Source organism: Antedon mediterranea, chromosome 3 (genome assembly GCF_964355755.1).
Source record: "Antedon mediterranea chromosome 3, ecAntMedi1.1, whole genome shotgun sequence".
Taxonomy (NCBI): Eukaryota; Metazoa; Echinodermata; class Crinoidea; order Comatulida; family Antedonidae; genus Antedon; species Antedon mediterranea.
Genome location: NC_092672.1, coordinates 29,397,718 through 29,415,534, shown reverse-complemented (window position 1 = coordinate 29,415,534; position 17,817 = coordinate 29,397,718). Strand labels below are relative to the sequence as shown.

General features: G+C 33.3%; 2 protein-coding genes across 9 annotated transcripts in view; both read right to left on the bottom strand.

The window, feature by feature from the left end:
• The window catches only part of LOC140045170 (E3 ubiquitin-protein ligase MIB2-like), a 50,080-nt gene extending 42,317 nt beyond the window's left edge, over positions 1-7,763 (bottom strand). For 4 of the 5 annotated variants that reach the window (XM_072089961.1, XM_072089965.1, XM_072089962.1 and 1 more), the window contains exons 1-2: positions 7,553-7,660; positions 6,602-6,856 (exon numbers count right to left, since the gene is read on the bottom strand). In XM_072089961.1, coding sequence (XP_071946062.1) covers positions 6,602-6,856; positions 7,553-7,613 — 316 coding nt within the window. In that variant the 5' untranslated portion in view covers positions 7,614-7,660. The other variant, XM_072089964.1, reaches the window with a different exon arrangement.
• A 2,288-nt stretch (positions 7,764-10,051) lies between these two features.
• On the bottom strand, positions 10,052-14,318 carry LOC140043819 (uncharacterized). Of its 4 annotated transcripts, XM_072088287.1 has the most exons (5): positions 14,097-14,317; positions 13,152-13,407; positions 11,641-12,276; positions 10,393-11,178; positions 10,052-10,315 (listed from the first exon to the last, which is right to left on the bottom strand). In XM_072088287.1, exons 1-4 carry the CDS (start codon positions 14,253-14,255, stop codon positions 10,409-10,411), a joined length of 1,821 nt encoding a protein of 606 aa, XP_071944388.1. In that variant the 5' UTR covers positions 14,256-14,317; the 3' UTR covers positions 10,052-10,315; positions 10,393-10,408. The 4 variants fall into 4 exon arrangements, with proteins under 4 accessions (XP_071944388.1, XP_071944390.1, XP_071944387.1 ...); XM_072088289.1 differs by having other exon boundaries at positions 10,052-11,178; positions 14,210-14,318; XM_072088286.1 differs by having other exon boundaries at positions 10,052-11,178.
• Between the last annotated feature and the right edge of the window lie 3,499 nt (positions 14,319-17,817).

The window sequence follows — 17,817 nt, the reverse complement described above, 5'->3', positions numbered from 1 at the left end:
ATAAAATTTGTTGATTTTAGGTGGAAAAAATGTTAGTTTTGCATCCATTTCGCCATTACATTTTGGATCTGCAGGATATTTTTTTTCACCAAACAAAAATTTTTTTTTTAATTGAAAATATCTATTAAATTATTGTGTTGTTGTCAAGTGTTCAGAGGTACTGTATGTAAACAGCAACAGGAAAGTCTTGTTGGTTCGGCACGAATTATTCTCTCTGTTTTAATATGTACAGTAGTACAGTAAAGGTTTTTATTGAATTACGGTATGTTTACAAGGATCGTTTATTCATAAAAAATGTACAATACTTACCGTAAATGGAAATATAAAAAAATTTGAACAATTAAAGGGAAAAAAAAGAAAAGAGAAATTATTAATATTATTAGAAGAAATTTTACCCGTGCTAATATGAAGATATCCAGCACTCTTACCGCTGCTGGTTAGGGTGCTATGTACACTAGTATTCAATCAAAGAGGGAAAATACTAGGGTTAATTTGTATGGTCTCATAATACACTACAGTATAAACTGTTTAGCATTGCAGTGGTGCAGTGTTTTGTGGGACACGATATTTAACATTATTTTCAGCTGAGATTTGAGGATAGACAGTCTATAAAATTTAGTCCAAGAAATCAATGCAGATCACTTAACATGAAAGGTTCTTATACTATCTAAACATCTTTACAAACATTGGAATTAAAACGATTCTTATGCTTTCCTTGTTTTGATACTAAATTGTTAAGTAGACTGGAAGGAAGGAAATATGATGTTTACTTTCAAATCGAAAAGTAATCACAGAGGTTAGAATTCATATTAAATGTACATCTTCAGGACCTACAGTAAAGCAACTAAAACTAGTTTGACAAAAAAAGTGTGACCAAACCAAATATGGCTGTGATGCCTAAATATGGTAGTGATATGACATCATCAGGTCCATATATGGGCACATCAAATTTTTTTGTCACATAAAGTTGGGTGTCTAGAAAACTCAGATCTCAGATATATCTGAGTTTTCTGAATCTAGAGAAGTCAGATATCCGAGTTTTCTAGAACTAGAAAACTCAGATATATCTGAGATCTGAGTTTTCTAGATCTGAGTTTTTCCCATAAAGTTTGATAGTGTAAACAAGGCATAACAAAAAATTGAGCGTTAATATGGTGTACTGGATCCTAAAGCTTGGTTCCCACTTTGATACAAACGTTGTGGACACACGAACAGTCACAGTTTGGTGGCAGCACTTGAAACGAGGGACCCTTGCTAAGTAGAAAGTTGTATGTGTCGTTCACACCTGTGAGCAATTCAGCCCAGTAGGCTGCAAGTCCCAGGTTATTCCCCATTTGCATTTACTTTTAATACAAACTATGTAGTTTCAATGAAAGTGAGTTACAATACATCTATCACAGTTGACATTATCTAAGTACTGTAGGAGCCAAGCTTCAATTTCAATTAGCAGAATATATTAATAACAACTTTGTTAATGTTAAAATATACTGTTTGATAGTAATATTTTATATAATTTAATTAAGTGAAAATCGGAAATAAAAATGAATTGAATTTATTAAGAACAGTGTACAGGCTTAATCATATTACTGTAAATTATCATTACTTTAATTAAATCCATTATTAATTAATTAAATTCTGTTTGCCTCGCGTGAAAAGAAGAAAAATAAATTATAAATTTTATTATTAGATCATTGTGTTAATTAATTATTGGAAATGTTGCTACTGGTAAATAGTACTCAATGTAAACATCATTACCCAAGACATTGGTGATTACTACTTAAGCTCTGTCTGCAGTATCAAACTTTATGTGACAAAAAAATGTGATGTGCCCATATGGACATGATAATGTCATATCACTACCATATTTGGGCACATCACACTTTTTTGGTCAAACTAGTTTGATAGTGTAGACAGAGCTTTACTAGTTACAGTGATTCCAACATTGTCATCATGACAAATAATATTAATTATTATTGAAGAAAAAATGCACACTTGGTATGAAATTTACAAATTGAATAAAATTAAAAAAAAAATATAGAAAACCTCACCAAATTGTATAATGTGTGTTTATTCAGTGGTTGGGGGTTCTCAATAGCTAATTAATATTCATGAGTACTGTACGTCAAGCGCTTTTAGTTTTGTAGGGTAAAACATAACAACGGAGATATTTAATTTAGATATTGATTGAAAACATGAATATTCATTTAATACTGAGCAAATTGATCTAAAACAACAACACTTCGTTATTGTTAATGATGACATCTTCTGTTGGAAATGGAAATGTTTAATTCTTTTATCAAGATTGTATGATTTCATTTTATATACTGCGGCAAGTACTACTGTATAGTATCCCTTCTTTTAGGACATCACTATTCAAAAGAGATCTCAGCAGACATTCAGGGGACACCTCAGCAGACATTCTGTTACAAACAACAGAAATATTACACGTTTTAAATAACTAACACTATATGACCAGTTCCTATTCAAGGGACTCTCAATACTAAAGGGCAGTGCAATTTTTTAGGATTATTTTTAAATATGAAAAAATGTAAACATTTGATTAATCTTTCGTTTTTAATTTATTGGACACTTTTTCTTTTGATGTCATTATTGTACTCCACTGTTACTAAAGTAAGATTATTTATTTTAACGATGACGATATTTTGTTGGACATTCAATTCATAAAATAATATTATTATGAGACTACTGTGTAACATAAAATGAATAAAACCAGTTACAGTAAAATAAGTTTTTATAGTATACTGTAATCATATTAAAGATCTCAATTTTGACATACAACATTGAAAACTAAAACTACTGGCAGTAAAAAGGAGAATCATTTTTAACATGGCAACTTCCTATACAACCTGGAGCCATTCAATAATGGAAAATGACACAGGGATGATACAGAATCTATTCTACTCAATTTTAATTTACATTTTAATAGAAATTTCTCGGGGGATGATGATTGATGTAAAGTGGTTTTGAAGAAGATATATTTATTCTCAGTCTTTTTGGTGAGTCATGATTTATATAAAATGCAATAATTTAATTTTGCTGAATTTTAAAGACAACAAAAATATACAAACAATGTATTCGTAGGGAGGAGGTTTTTCAAGATACATTTTATACTTCGAATGACTATAAAAAAGATTTTTGGTTTTTTTTTAATGAATTTTATGACATAGAAATATCGTACTGTACTTACAGTAATTTCATTAATCTTTCGATGCAATGTTCCTCCAAAACATGACAAAAAGTTAGCGTTATTCACTTATTAAAGTTACAGTATGTTAAAAAACTCCCAAAAAATTATTATTTAATTTATAAAAAGACAAAAGAAACCTTTAATTTTAACCAAAAACTATTGTCATTTTTTGCTTTAAATTACATTTTTTCAGGTAAAACGGGACATTAAAATGGTATAATCAACAAACAAATTTGAAGAAAACAAAATGTTTCGCGAGACAATCATAAATTAAACTACAGTACTTTGGAAATTATGAAAATTGTTAAGTATTGAAAGTGTTTTTCAGCTAAAAAAAGAAATAAACCTCACCCCTTCATGCCTAAACCTAAGGATCATACGGAGAAGCAAGTCAATTATTTGCGACTAATGAAAAACCATTCCTGGCAATCGGATCATGAACATATTGGTCCCCTCGGAGCATTTCCTCATTCCACTCCATAATGGACTTTCTCAACTGACAATTCACGTCAAATTTCTTTCTAAATTATCTTTTATGTCGTGCTGCTGATCTGTCATGCCTTGTGAAACAACTTCTCAAACGCGATTCGTTTCTGACAGTTGACGAAGGAGACCGCCAATATGGTTGTAGACAATAAAAAATGTCATCCAAAATAAAATGCATTTGATTGATAGAGATACCTTTGCCGTCTATATCCATCAACGTAAATTCATGTATGCGTTTGACGGCTTACCAAAGGCTTATGTTCGTCTCGTACATGAACTCTTTGCGGACACGGTAGTAATACCAAACACTTCTGCCGCTAGACGCTACAACTGAAATTATTTTGTAAATTCAACCATGTGAAAGCAATCTTCGATTACGATCATAGGCTTAATGATGACCCAAATAAATGACCCAAAGTTTTACAATGTATTTCCAACATTTTTTGGATTAAATTATGTTTATTTTTTTAGGTAAATATTTTTTTTCATTTGATCAAATTCTTTTTCAAAGGGAATATATTAACTATATTTGACATTAAAATTTAATAATCAACAAAAAAAAATGTACAAAATATATATTTTTTCAGGGGGACAATTTTTAAAAAGGTTATTAAAATTGTTTTCTACTTTTATATCTTGCTCTTTAAAGAGAATAGGCTATTGTTGGTTTATCCATGTAAGCTGGGCAGGGAATAATTTCGCTAATGTAGCATAGCAGGCTAAAGTAATAAAAATAAACCGTGTGTTATAAATATCTTGCTCTTTGAAGAGAATAGGCTATTGTTGGTTTATCCATGTAAGCAGGCAGGAAATAATTTCGCTAGTGTAGCATAGCAAAACACCCTTTTTTTGAACTAAAACATTTCTAAACAGTGTAGCAAAAAATACAATACAAAACTACTGTACTGTATGTTTCTCGACTCAAAAATCAGTTTGATTTAGCAATATTGACAAAAAAATTTTATGACATTTTTTCAATGCTAGGCACTAAAAATAGATGACAAATTATTATAATTTGTGCTGGTACACTATAGAAAGAATAGTCATTCAATGAATAGTCATGATAATTATAGGATTTTGTACACATTGGGTGTGGATCTATCAATGACCTAGATAAACTGTCTGTCAATGCTGGGTATTGTTTACAATAATCAATATTTGATAGCTATTCTAGTATCATCACTGAAAATGAGAAATAAATGTGAAAAATCCATACAAATATATTTACTAAGGGATCATGTCAAAATTATTATACTGCAGTTACTGCAGGTAATTACATTTTCCACCACAACAACACATTATTTTATAGTTTGTTTCACAATGTAGAAGATTATGAAGCAAGCATTCATTTGCAATAAATAGTGTATTTGATTTTAGGCTCTGTCTACACTATCAGTATCATGACTAGTTTGACAAAAAAAATGAATGTGCCCATGATAATCATGTCCATATATGGGCACATGACATTTTGTTGTCAAATAAAGTATAGTGTTCTCTAGTTATTTATTAATAATACCATCTAAATGTATAGGAATGACCCATGTCTTACAGTCTAAACCGGGATGAATTATGCACAGGTGTGGACGCCACATACTGTAAAACAACTTTCTGCTTCCCCCTAGGGTCCCTGTGTGTCATACAAAAAACAAGAGCTGCCCGTTCGTCTGTCTACAACAACAGAGGCTGATTACATTAGACCAGGTACATCGGGGGAACCCCTATTCGAAAGATGCACACAAGCTATTTAAGTACTGTAGTACTGTACTGTACACTAGACCTTTGTTTGTTTTGTTTGTTTGTTTTATCTTTATACTGGGTGACCTCTTCAGTCAAAGACTGATCTCCCAGAGGGCCCAGTTGGTGATCAGTGGCTGTGATGTACTAATACACCGGGGTAACCCCCTACTCGTCTCGAAAGATGTACTAGGTTCTTTAAAGTGCACACGAGCAAGTTGTGTACACTGGACCTACGGTTTATAGTCCTTATCCGAGAAGACTCGTTCTACCACCAGAACCATGGAGTGAGTGAGCCTCGAACCCCTGCCGATGTTATGGCTACGTGATTACGGTTCCACTGTCTTAACCGCTCGGCCACTCACTCACTTGTGTTTAAAGTGCTTCTGTACACAAGAAGACAGCCTTAGTTCAAAACTGTTGTAATCCTACTGTACTGGTACCGAGAACATGTGTGCAAAATAATTAGGTTAAATACATATTTTGACACACTTTACCTAATTTTGGACACTCTCTAATTAATGACTGATTGATATGAAGACGACTAGTAATTTATCATTATCATTGTTATAGCCACGGAAGTTATTAATATCCTTTTAATTAAGTTTAAGTTTAAGCACTTAAATGCTTATTAATTTTATGTTTCGTGTTAAAAGTCAATGACACCTTATGAAGTGTACCGTACATTGTTTTTTTGTCATACTTTATTTTAATTAACATTCAAATGTATGGAGCCTGCCACTAATAATACACAAAATGGTATAACAGGAAACAAGATGATTTAAAAAATCAGAATTTAAGAATTTTATCTTTAGATTTAATTGTTCAAAGGAAAAAAAATGTTCAAATGCAATAAATTAGATTAATTTGTATTGTATTATTGATCGGAATGTATCTAATTGTATAATTTGTATACTATATGATTATAAAATTTAATGTTAATAAAAAAAAATAAATTAAATGTTTTAAGTGAAATGAAAAACAAGTGTACAGTTACACGTTTGCTGACTAATTAAAAATAAATGTTACTAGTAATATAGATCAGGAACATCTTCGTCAAATAAATCATTGTCCCTGTGTACAGTACAGTACAGTAGCACTAGGCCTATACTAAATACAAATTTGTTAAATGATAAAAATATTATTTTTATCATATATATTATTGGTACTCACCAACTGGTGCGTTATCATAAATCAATAAATCGTAACAACCCTGGTATCCGGTCCGGTAGTTGGTACGTGTGCCACAATCCCACTGTACCACAACAGTTTTATCTGGAGACGTAGTGCTACCAGCACACCCTATCTCCACGACAGTCCCAATGTGGCCCTCCCCGTCATCCTGGTTGCCCCATTTCCAGTTTGGGCCGCGGACTACACGTAATCCTACTTCCATATGTCGCAGTCGAGAAACTTTTGTACGTATATCTGTGAAAAAAAGAAAGATAAATGTTAGTTTGAATAAAAAACTACAATGAACTGCTGATTGAATGATTTGAATGGCTTATTGTAATTGGTATCTAGGCCTAGCCTACTAGTAGTTAGTTCTGTAGGGTCAGCTCAAGGTTTAACCTCCCTCCATGCCACATCTGTATACCATTGAACAGTTCTCCTAGTTTGGTCTGTATACTGTAATCATCGTCATGGAATCCTATTGCATTCATATTAAGCGAGCCTGTCCTCCATGCACACTGTCAGACCAACCTATTGTATATAACTACAGCTAACTACAGGTCTAGAAATAGTACTACAGCTCAGCCTACCTGTAACCTAGCCTAGTATTATTTAGTTAAATAGTCTTGCTAGACTAGCCTAGATCATGCTAAATAAAATGAAAAATAAGGAAGTCAGGAGGGCCCCAGCAGAGTGGGAGGTCAGGTCCGGTCAGTCAGTCACTCACAAACTTTTATTTGAAAATAATATTATAATAATTAATATAACTTTGTATTTCGAGTTTCATCCATTAATTTAGAGCTATTATAGTTGCCTAGGCCTACATCGACAGTTACTTAGGCTAGACAGTGACTGTCATTGACCCATCTGTCAACGGTCGAACCCTCACACACAACAAACATTGACGTCTGCACTTTCCGTCTGGTGGTGGTGGATTTGTAACCTCATTACCTCGTCCTCGGCCTAGCCTAGATTCATTAGAAGTGCTCCGTTTTATTCCACCAAAGACCATATTTAAATGCACCAAAGAAACACATGTGCGTTGTGCTGTAAACTGAATTGTCAACTCACCACAGAATTATACAGGTAGAACAGCAGTGTATTCGTAAACCTGACCTTTTAGACCAACCTATCTACACATCCGCCATTTTCCGACCAAAACAGTTTATTCATTGGTTGTGATTGATCTGAGCATGCGCCATAAAGTAACTTATGTTTTTTTCCATGTGTTGAATTTTGTGCAATCGTCGAAAGGGAAACTCCCCTTTAATATTTTATGAATTCTGCTATGCTGTTAGATAGAAGACGATTTTAATGTATGTTTATTTTACAATTAATTAAAATGTTCATCCCGGATTTACAGCTAGTTTTCCGCAGTGCAATAATAAATTCAACTAAATTTTGCCCTTCCATTAAATTAAATTAAATTACAAGACAAGGAAATGAAATGAAAAAAAAGAATTTAGTTTATTTGTGGCCTACTCAGATGGCATATTTTACTTGCTGACTGTATCGTTTTCGTTATTTGCAATGTGTAGTATAAATCATGATTTACAATATTTCAGATTTAAATAAATTGTAAAATAGCGTTGATTGTTAATTACACAATCATTAGCCTATTGCGAAAGGGATAAAACTACGTCGAAGTTTTCCGTTTACTTTATTTTAATAAATTTAAATAAAGTCTTGTTTGCTTGTGATTATTTCTTTGTTTTCTATTTACATTCCGTGAAGTAGTTAAAATATTTCAGTTCTTTATAATCCATTAGGCACTGCCAAAGATCCGTGTTTTCGCGATAAAGATTAAAACAAATTAGGATCGATATAACATCCGTAATATTAATAATAACAGTTGAATTGGCAGACTCGCGAGGCGAATCCTGGTTTTTAACAGGGAAGCGCTGACATAAAATTAAAGTAGTCTGTTCTCCGTTACTTTGAATTAGGCACTAATAATAACCAATTATACAGATATCAGTTCATATGCCTATCATTTTATCATAGGGGAGAGCACGACCAAGAAGAAGCGATCACCGCCCTAAAATTACTTCGCATTTCATGTTTTTAAATAATAATAGAGGTAGACCAACATTGTGTGTTAGTGTTAATTGATTTTTATACTTTTTCAACCACCATTGAATTACAGGTTCAAATGCAATCGAAAAAAAACCCTGTCATAAAATGAACAACTTAACGACGTCTACAACAACTTTCTCTTAATTATAGAGGGCGCTATTAATATTTATGTTTTTTCGCGGTTACACGTACCTGGTTACACTATCAAACGGGTGTTGCTAAACACCGCAAACCCCGCAAACGCAAACCTCCAAAAAAACATAGCAAACCCCATCGAACCAACATAAAAGTGATTGAATCATGTAGTATACAACCCACTGGGTATATCCATGTAAAAAAAAATATTAAGTTTCTACTGTTAACAACTTATTTTTGGGGTAAAACATCATTTTTTGGTCAAAAATGATTGCTAAACCCAGCAAACCTCCAAAAAACCATAGCAAACCCCACCGAACCAACATAAAAGTGATTGAATAATGTAGTGTACGACCGACTGGGTATATAAATTATTAAATTTCTACTGTTAACTACTTTTTTGGGGATAAAACATCATTTTTTGGTTAAAAATTCGCAATCATTTTTTACCAAAAAATGATGTTTTACCCCAAAAATAATTAGTTAACAGTAAAAATGTATTATTTTTTTTACATGGATATACCCAGTGGGTTGTACACTACATGATTCAATCACTTTTATGTTGGTTCGATGGGGTTTGCTATGTTTTTTTGGAGGTTTGCGGGGTTTGCGGTGTTTAGCAATACCCCTATCAAACTTCATGTGATAAAAAAAATATGATGTGTCCATATATGGACATGTCATACCACTACCATATTTGGGCATATCACTACCATATTTGGGCATATGATACTTTTTTTCTCAAACTAGTTTGATAGTGTAGAAATAGCTTTAGTAAACAGTAAAAACAGAAAAAAAAATGCCAGTATTTTAAATTTCAATCAATATTGTTTATTAACAGAACCTTACTTATGTTAACACATTAGATAATACAGTATCATTTTCTTAATGATATTAACTCCATCCATCTATCAATCCAATTATCCATTCATTCTGTTATATATCCACCATCCATCTCTCCATAGAATATGTACCATCCATCTATTAGACATTTTTTGTATACTTTTCCACCCGTTTATTTTCTTTATTATTATTGCAGTTGTATTAAGGGTCTTTCACACCTGTTCTGGCACGGTTCCGGTCCGGCGAATCGAACATCAATGTTTCGTTTTCACGCGGCTATGCGCCAATCGATATGTGCGTAGCCGCGTGAAAACGAAACATTGGCGTTCGATTGGATTTTCCGGCGCCGGACCGGAACCGTGCCGGAACAGGTGTGAAAGACCCTTTAACCTATTTACCTTTGCCTGGGTACTATTGCAAAAATAGTGCTCTCAAAAAGTTATTCAAAACTTCAATAAAAATGTTATTTTTGTTTGCACTCTCTGGAATATGATTTAAGATTTTTTAGACTCATTTCTTCAGCTTGGTTTTCTTCAGTGTTACTGCAATGTTAGAGCGACACTCTAGTTGTTTAATACTACCTCTATATGGCTGTATCTCAAGATATTTATGAATGTGTTGCCTTGTGTTGGAGTTGACTCTCTAGTTGTTTAATACTAGCTATATGGCTGTATCTCAAGATATTTATGAATGTGTTGCCTTGTGTTGGAGTTGACTCTCTAGTTGTTTAATACTACCTCTATGGCTGTATCTCTATGAATGTTTTGGATGTTGTTGCAATAGCATGTTACTGCACTGGTCCTGGATAGACGCATAGACAGCTTCGTGGCTAGCACCGTCTACTATACTACTCTCCATCATATAAGGAATGGCAAGGACTTCAACCAAAGGGCCATTTGGCTCAAGAAAATCAGCTGTCACAACCACTTCAGTTTCTGTATCTATGGTTGTGGAGAGAGAATTACTGGAAGAGACCATATTAGTTACAGGTGAATCAGTACTGTGACCCAGAGTGGGTTGTTGCAGTACTACAGGCAAAACATCACTGCAACTTGCACTGTTTTGTTGCTGTATTCCAGATATACTAGTTCCATTATTGGCTTGCTGCTGTAAACACTGCCTAGTCCCTAATACAACATTGTCATTATTTGTCGAAATGTCTCCAATTTCAAATGTCATTCCTTCACTATTAGTCTGTAGAAATTCCTCACTTTGACATATTTTAATTAATTCATCAGGGAGAATATGCTCTGTAGTCTCATCTCTTCCATTGGTAGCACTTTCTGGTACAATTTGTCCATCTCCTATTGTCCTTGTGATCCCAAACAAAGCTAAGACATTTTCATCGTTACAAGCCAAGTCCTGTACAGTGCCGTTTTCACTGTCTAGAAGTCTTAGGACAACCATATCTGATGATGGTGAACTGACATGAGCACCATCTACATTTTGGGTGCCTGGTTCATATCTTTCTCCAATCTTTGCTTTTTCATCCATAGCTTTCTCCTCCTTTTCTTTTTTCTCTTCTGGAAAAACAAATATTTACTTTACATACTGATAAATACATTTTGTTCATCAGTTTGATAATTGTGATATTGTAGTTTTATTTCTTTCATACGGCATCGTGGAAGAACACATTTTGTTGTGAACGAGCCTCCGTTTTAAAATAAAGATTTTATTATTATTTGATATTAATATTATTATGGGATGAGGCTATTGGCACCATCAACCATGCATAAATTGTTTATTGGAAAGGTCGACTATATGCCTTTCTGATAAATAGTTCTCCTTTAATGAAATTACCTTATCTTAAAAAAATGTGTCATCATTGCACAAGTACATAAAAAATGCAAATTATTGGTAAAAACTTTTGAATTTATGTTAAAACATGCACACTTATACAAGTTGGGATAACCATATTACTTTATGTTAATTAGGCATGCTAATTTACATACACATTTCTAATATGCAAATTCAACATTACTTACGTCTTATTCTTCGTTGTAAAGTTCTTTCGGAAGGAAACAGGTAGTTTTTAGCCAAAAGATATCGATAACCTTTTCGTCCACAAATAGACTTCAATTCCATCGTTTTCTTAATAGTTTCACTCGTCCATTCAATGCCATGTAAACCACCTGTAGCGAGGGCCTTCAATTGGTCCTCTGCAAAAAACTTCTTAAAAGCAGCTGTCAGTATTTCTCTTTCTTTTATCAACTTCTCGCATTTTCTCTCAGATTTACGAAGAGATGTTTTGAGCTCTTCTATCATTTCTGAATTTGATTCGGAATTCGGTCTTGAAAATGAGTGTTCCTCCTTTCCACATTTATTGTCAGTTTCAATCAGATTTTCGCTATTTTGATTTTCTGTGTGAATACAATTTTGAGTGTCACTGTAGGTATGATCCTCATTGTCAATATGAGCCAGATTTTGAGTGCCAGTGTGAACAGAATGCTGTTGGTCAGTGTGAACAGAATGTTGCGCGTCAATATTACGCAGATTTTGACTGTCCATGTGAGCCAGATTTTGAGTGTTGGTTTGATTTGAACTTTTATAGCTGGATCTTTTGGAATTTTTGGTTTTAGTGGTTGATTTCCGTAGCCATGGATAAGATGACTTATCAAATTCTAAAATAAAAAAAATATATAGAAGTGAAGAAATAATAATTGTGAATCAAAATGATAATGAATGTGATGATGAGAATATTATACAAGTTGACAAATTTACTGCTCTATTTTTAATAATGAGGTGGAGCCAAGTTGAAAATATTGCCAGTCAAATTTTTCTTCATTAATCGTTTGACTTTTCTTTTCTGTTGATTTTTCAATAATTAGGAGCGCCCTGCATTTTGCGCTATATTAAATTGAAATTTGTTGTTATTCTATATTCAACAAATAATTTATACAATTTATACATTGTAAATCATTGAAAAATTCTAGGCTGGGAGCTACAGTAGGCCATTAAAAATGGCAGTTCTTCAACTTTGGATGCAGAGTACAACAGTTATAGACGGCGCACACAACAAGTTGATTTTGAAAGCGCATCAGTCAAGGTCAGACAACGAAAAGCTGAACGTGCATTTATAGAGCGTATTAATTATCACCATTAGATATCACTTTTCCGACGCATGATGCATAATAAAAACCAATCAAAAATACAATCAGGCATGTTATAAAATATAATATTGTGTCACATGTATATTTATGTGGCAAGGCAGTTATTCAATCAAAGAAAAAAATAATACTAATCCAATATCTGCTAGTAGAACCTTTGTTTTACATACTCTGATTTTACGTTCCCTGGAGTTTACGTACGCATAAAACAACGTAATTTATTACATAAATAGTGTTATTTTCTTACATTGAGGGCGCAATTTAACAACAAACCACAAAGCCATGGCTGTGAGACAATTGCCATACATGTTCATTCTCTCTACAAAAGCGACTATTTTTATTACTTAAAATGAAGCTCCTACTGTAAATATTTTGTTCATAGTACAAACCTAGTTTGAGAGGTGACCTAGGGGGCCTAGCTCTTCCAGGTCTTTCAGATGGCATATCTTTAGCGCAGTAATTATGGTCGGCAGTCACTCTCTCCGGAATCTTCAACTTGAGTCCACTATTATGAGCTATGTACGTTCTCTTTAATGGCTTTCGTAGGTGTCGACCATGCGGAAAAATTGTTGGTACTGCATTGAATTTAAGATTTCGTTTTCCATCTGTTCGATTTTTCTCAAATTGATCATCATCAAAATGTGCCTGGTAAAGAAAATGTTAAGTAAATTACTAGACTTTATACAACAATACTGTAAAATGAATGTGTGCGTTTAACTTTAGGACAAATACATAAACAAACCATTCAAATTTTCTATTTATAATTTACTAATACTGTACTATATTGAAATTTTTAATCACGCTTAGGAATTAATTAGCCTATTGAAATTAATTATAATTTATAGCCCTTTCTGTTCAACAAAGAAGGCCTAATTTTTAATTAATAGAAATGCAAGATAAAATGAAAACTTTAATAAAGTCAATGTCAATAGCGCCCTCCTATTATTATTAAGCTGTACTAAAAACTACCTTCTAGGCCTAGCCTAGGCCCTAGGATCTAGTAGTAGGCTAGGAGGCTAGCCTAGACTAGAGTAGTAGGCCTACTTCCTAGCCTCCCTCTTTCTAGCTAGCATGATACTGATGATAGTCTCTAGGCCTAGTAGTAGTAGGCCTAGGCCAGGCTAGTCAAGCAAGCTCTATGCCTAGCTTTGGGTAGGCATAGCCATAGGCCTATAAAGTTAAGACTAGGCCTAAGCTAGCTAGTAGCCTATTTTGATCGCGGCCAGCCGGCTAGTCAGGCTCAACAACGTCAACAACAGGAGTACACAGCAGCAGGCAGGCAGTCAGGAAGGGCCCCCTTCTTCCCTTCAAAACTCAGCAGAGTATTTTTGTACCTGACAAATTAAACTATTTTTTTTAGGAATCCATCCCTTCCGCCCAACATTTTCTTGCCAGTGTTTTCTTCTAATTGGATTAGCTGGAAATCTATGCAATCTTATTGTTAAACCTTTTTTACGACGAGTTTTGCATCCAACAACACTGCATCCCGGCATTTTGTCTGCAAAAAAGGAAACAAAATGGCCCCCAACTCTCAATTGTCTCGTTCGGTGTGTCGTCTTCGTCGTCGTCTCGCGATGATCGCGAGTCAAAAATTGTAATACATCGCCCTCTATTTTATTTCATATACGTTCGCTGTAAACTATTATTGCTAACTCACACTGATCGATCCACCAATTGGTTAAAAGTTAGTCCAGGGATACGGAGATAGATCATAGGGCCAATTGGGCGCCATTTTGATCTTGGGACTGTTACCATGGTTACGGGATCGTGAAAATTTGTTAGCATATTTGGTATCCTAGCACCTATTAAAGAAGTGAAATCTCACTTTGGGCATTAAAATCCTACGGAAATACACGAGGTCGACCCCGACTATAAAATGCATACATTATATACGTTTTTAATGGCGGCCATCTTGGAATTCAATATGGCTGCCATATGCTATTCTTATAAATTGTACCATTGGACTGATTTATCATAATATTGTAAGAGTTATCACACAAATTACGTTCGTACGTGGTTTAAAATAGGAGCTACTATCAGTTTTGAGTAAAAAATGGGGGCCATTTTGAAATCCAAAAATTGGCCCCCAGTTGCAATGAATTCTGCTGGTCCTAAGGATTTCAAAACTGCCAAAAACTCAACTTGAGCATTAAAATATCACGGAATTACATTAGGTTCCCCACTATAAGATGCCTCGTTAGAATACTACATTGGACCATTTTTTTCCTGTCATGGGCCGGGTGTGTCACAAGTGTCTTCAAGTCATCCTCTGTACTCTTTTTTTTTGCAGAATTGTATTGCGATGGTCTATCACACTCAAGTAGGGTATTATTTAATCTCACTGTTAGGCCCTACTGTATGCTATTTATGACTTTGGGTTTTGTTATCAATGAACGTTAAAATCACTCATTCTATTTAGTCAAGGGACGTTAAATAATAAAACGAATGAGAAGAATTTTCTTCATCCATCCATCCCATCTCGTCATTATCGATCTTGAATGATGATATACAGAATTAAGTGAACAAACGTGTAAAATTGAATTCATAATAAACTTTTGGGGCGCTAATTTTTCTCATCTTCCATGGATTGCCGATTTAGTTGAAGTTCGGTTTATGAATTAAAATGACGTCATTTTAAAAGTTTTAGCTCGAACTACGACTAAAGTCCGGTTAGAATACGGGCGTAAGTCTTTCATTATCCATGCTTATACGCGGTATTTGCTCGTGCAGAAAAGCTAATAATTCTGGCATTATTGCTAACTTAACAAATGCATCAAAAGTTTATTTTCCCAAGAGTGTAAAATAATCCAATACTCCACATATCGTATGGCAGATTGTACTTTACGGACAAGAACTTTCCAGTATTATGTGGAAAAAATGTAGTTTTCAAAAGTCATGTTCATGAATAGGAGGCCTATACATTATTTTTTTATATTCAGATTGTAAGAGGCGTAGCCTACACGTATACTACATGACATTTAAACAATTTAACATAACATGTTTATGTTGTATAAATATTATAATAATAATTTTGATTTAGCTTTTCGCTTTTTTTTTGTATCTCCCACTGATATCCACAGCATTGTCATTTTTTCAGTATTTTGCCTTTGTATTTATATTATAATAATAATGTACACCGGCAAAACAAACCAATTTATCATTTTAATTGAATATATTTATTTTTATTTTACGCTGTGACATTTTTGTACATACATTTTTCATAACTATAATGTACACAAAATACAACAATTCAGTCAATCATTGGCAATTTGTTTTTTTACTGTTTCGGAGTGATAAAAAAACCAAGATATCTAACAAAGGAGAGACCCCTTTCTTACAGTGTGTACGTCACTGTTCAACCTCCACCAGAATGGCGAGAGGTTATTCAATTCAATTTTATTTTCATAAGATTCATCATTTTCCTCCCCTGAGTTTATAGCCTCTCTACTCGAACACAAATAAGATCACAAATAAGATAGTTTAACAAGAAAATTTGTAATCATGTATTTTACCGCCATTTTTCATTTTTACATTTTAATTAACATCGTATCTAAAATTTTATTGAAAACAAATATGGTTAATACTGAATTCAATCATCTTATTGTGTAAATATACCTGTATTTTAACTACTTTAAACACTTACTTTTAATTGTCACAAATGTACTTATATGTATATAATATATTCACCAATGAGAATTTAAATAAACGTGAGATGAACTCACACAAGACAAAAATAAAGATTCATCATTATGTAAAAACAAAAAAAATGAGTAGAATGCACTTGTGCTGGAAAAACTTAAATAAGCCTAGAGGGCTTAAGGCTATATAGTTCCACCAGAAAAAATGAGTCATGTCAACGAGTATATATATATATAAATAAAGAGTAATCAACAAATAAATAAATAATACTGAATACATAATTCAAGGGCAGAAGAGTTGAGTCGATCGCTAGTGTCTGTGTGTGTGTTCTTGTTTTCTTTGATCTATTTTTGTTAGTTAGGGGGATTAGGCATACACAACAAGTTTGATTCAATTCAATTTTATTTTTATTGTAACATGTTTATGTCTTGTCATGATGTATTTTGTGAGGGTCTCTAATGATCAGCTTCGGCTGGATGGACCACCCTCGTAAAATATTGTTGAAATAAAAAAAAATAAATAAATAAAGTTATTGACCGATTTTCACAAGATTTCAGCTAGTATAATTTGGTAAACATATATTATTTTTTATTTTTTGATATTTAAAAAAATGAAAAAGAAAAAATTAACTCGCCCGATGTATAGATTATGCAGTGAGTTGTTACTAATAACAACTCCCTGGATTATGTATGTACTTCCTTAAATTTTCATATGCTAGTCTGAGCATGGTCTGAGGTGTGAGCTCTCTTATGAGTGCCCTGTTCTTTCTTTAACCACGTGCAGAATATACAATTAATCACTCTATCCTGATAACCAAAGAACTGCATCAACACGAAATACACGGTTCAGTACACAGTATATAATAATACGCAATAGTACATTTTGTCGGAATCATCAATAGTATAAGTATAAGAATATCTACAAATAAAGGAAGTCCGAAAGAGTGCATTAAAGATAGCCGAAATAGATACTGAAAATGGACAGATTATTTATTGGCCTCAAAGAAACGCCGAAAATATTAACTAATTGAAAGTTATATCCTGGAAAAAATAGTTTAATTGCAAAAAATACTATAATGTTGTAGGAAGGGGAAGAGAGGGTAAATTAAAGATAGATGAAATAGATAGATTGTTATTATTTGCCTTTAAAAAAACGCCGAAAATATATAATTGGAAGTTATTTGTGGGGAAAAAAGTTTACATTTTGTTATTATTAATATTATGAGTGGTATTCGCATGATAAAATATACAAAAGTTGTTGTTTCAGCTTTTCGTTGAAGTTAGTACGTGGCACGAAGGAGTAATCCGGTGGTGGTCTGTGTAAAACAATTTAAACATTTTTCTTTCCTGGCACGATTTATTACATCCTATCCTCTTCAAACACAAAGACTATTTCTCATTTATAGGCCTACAATAA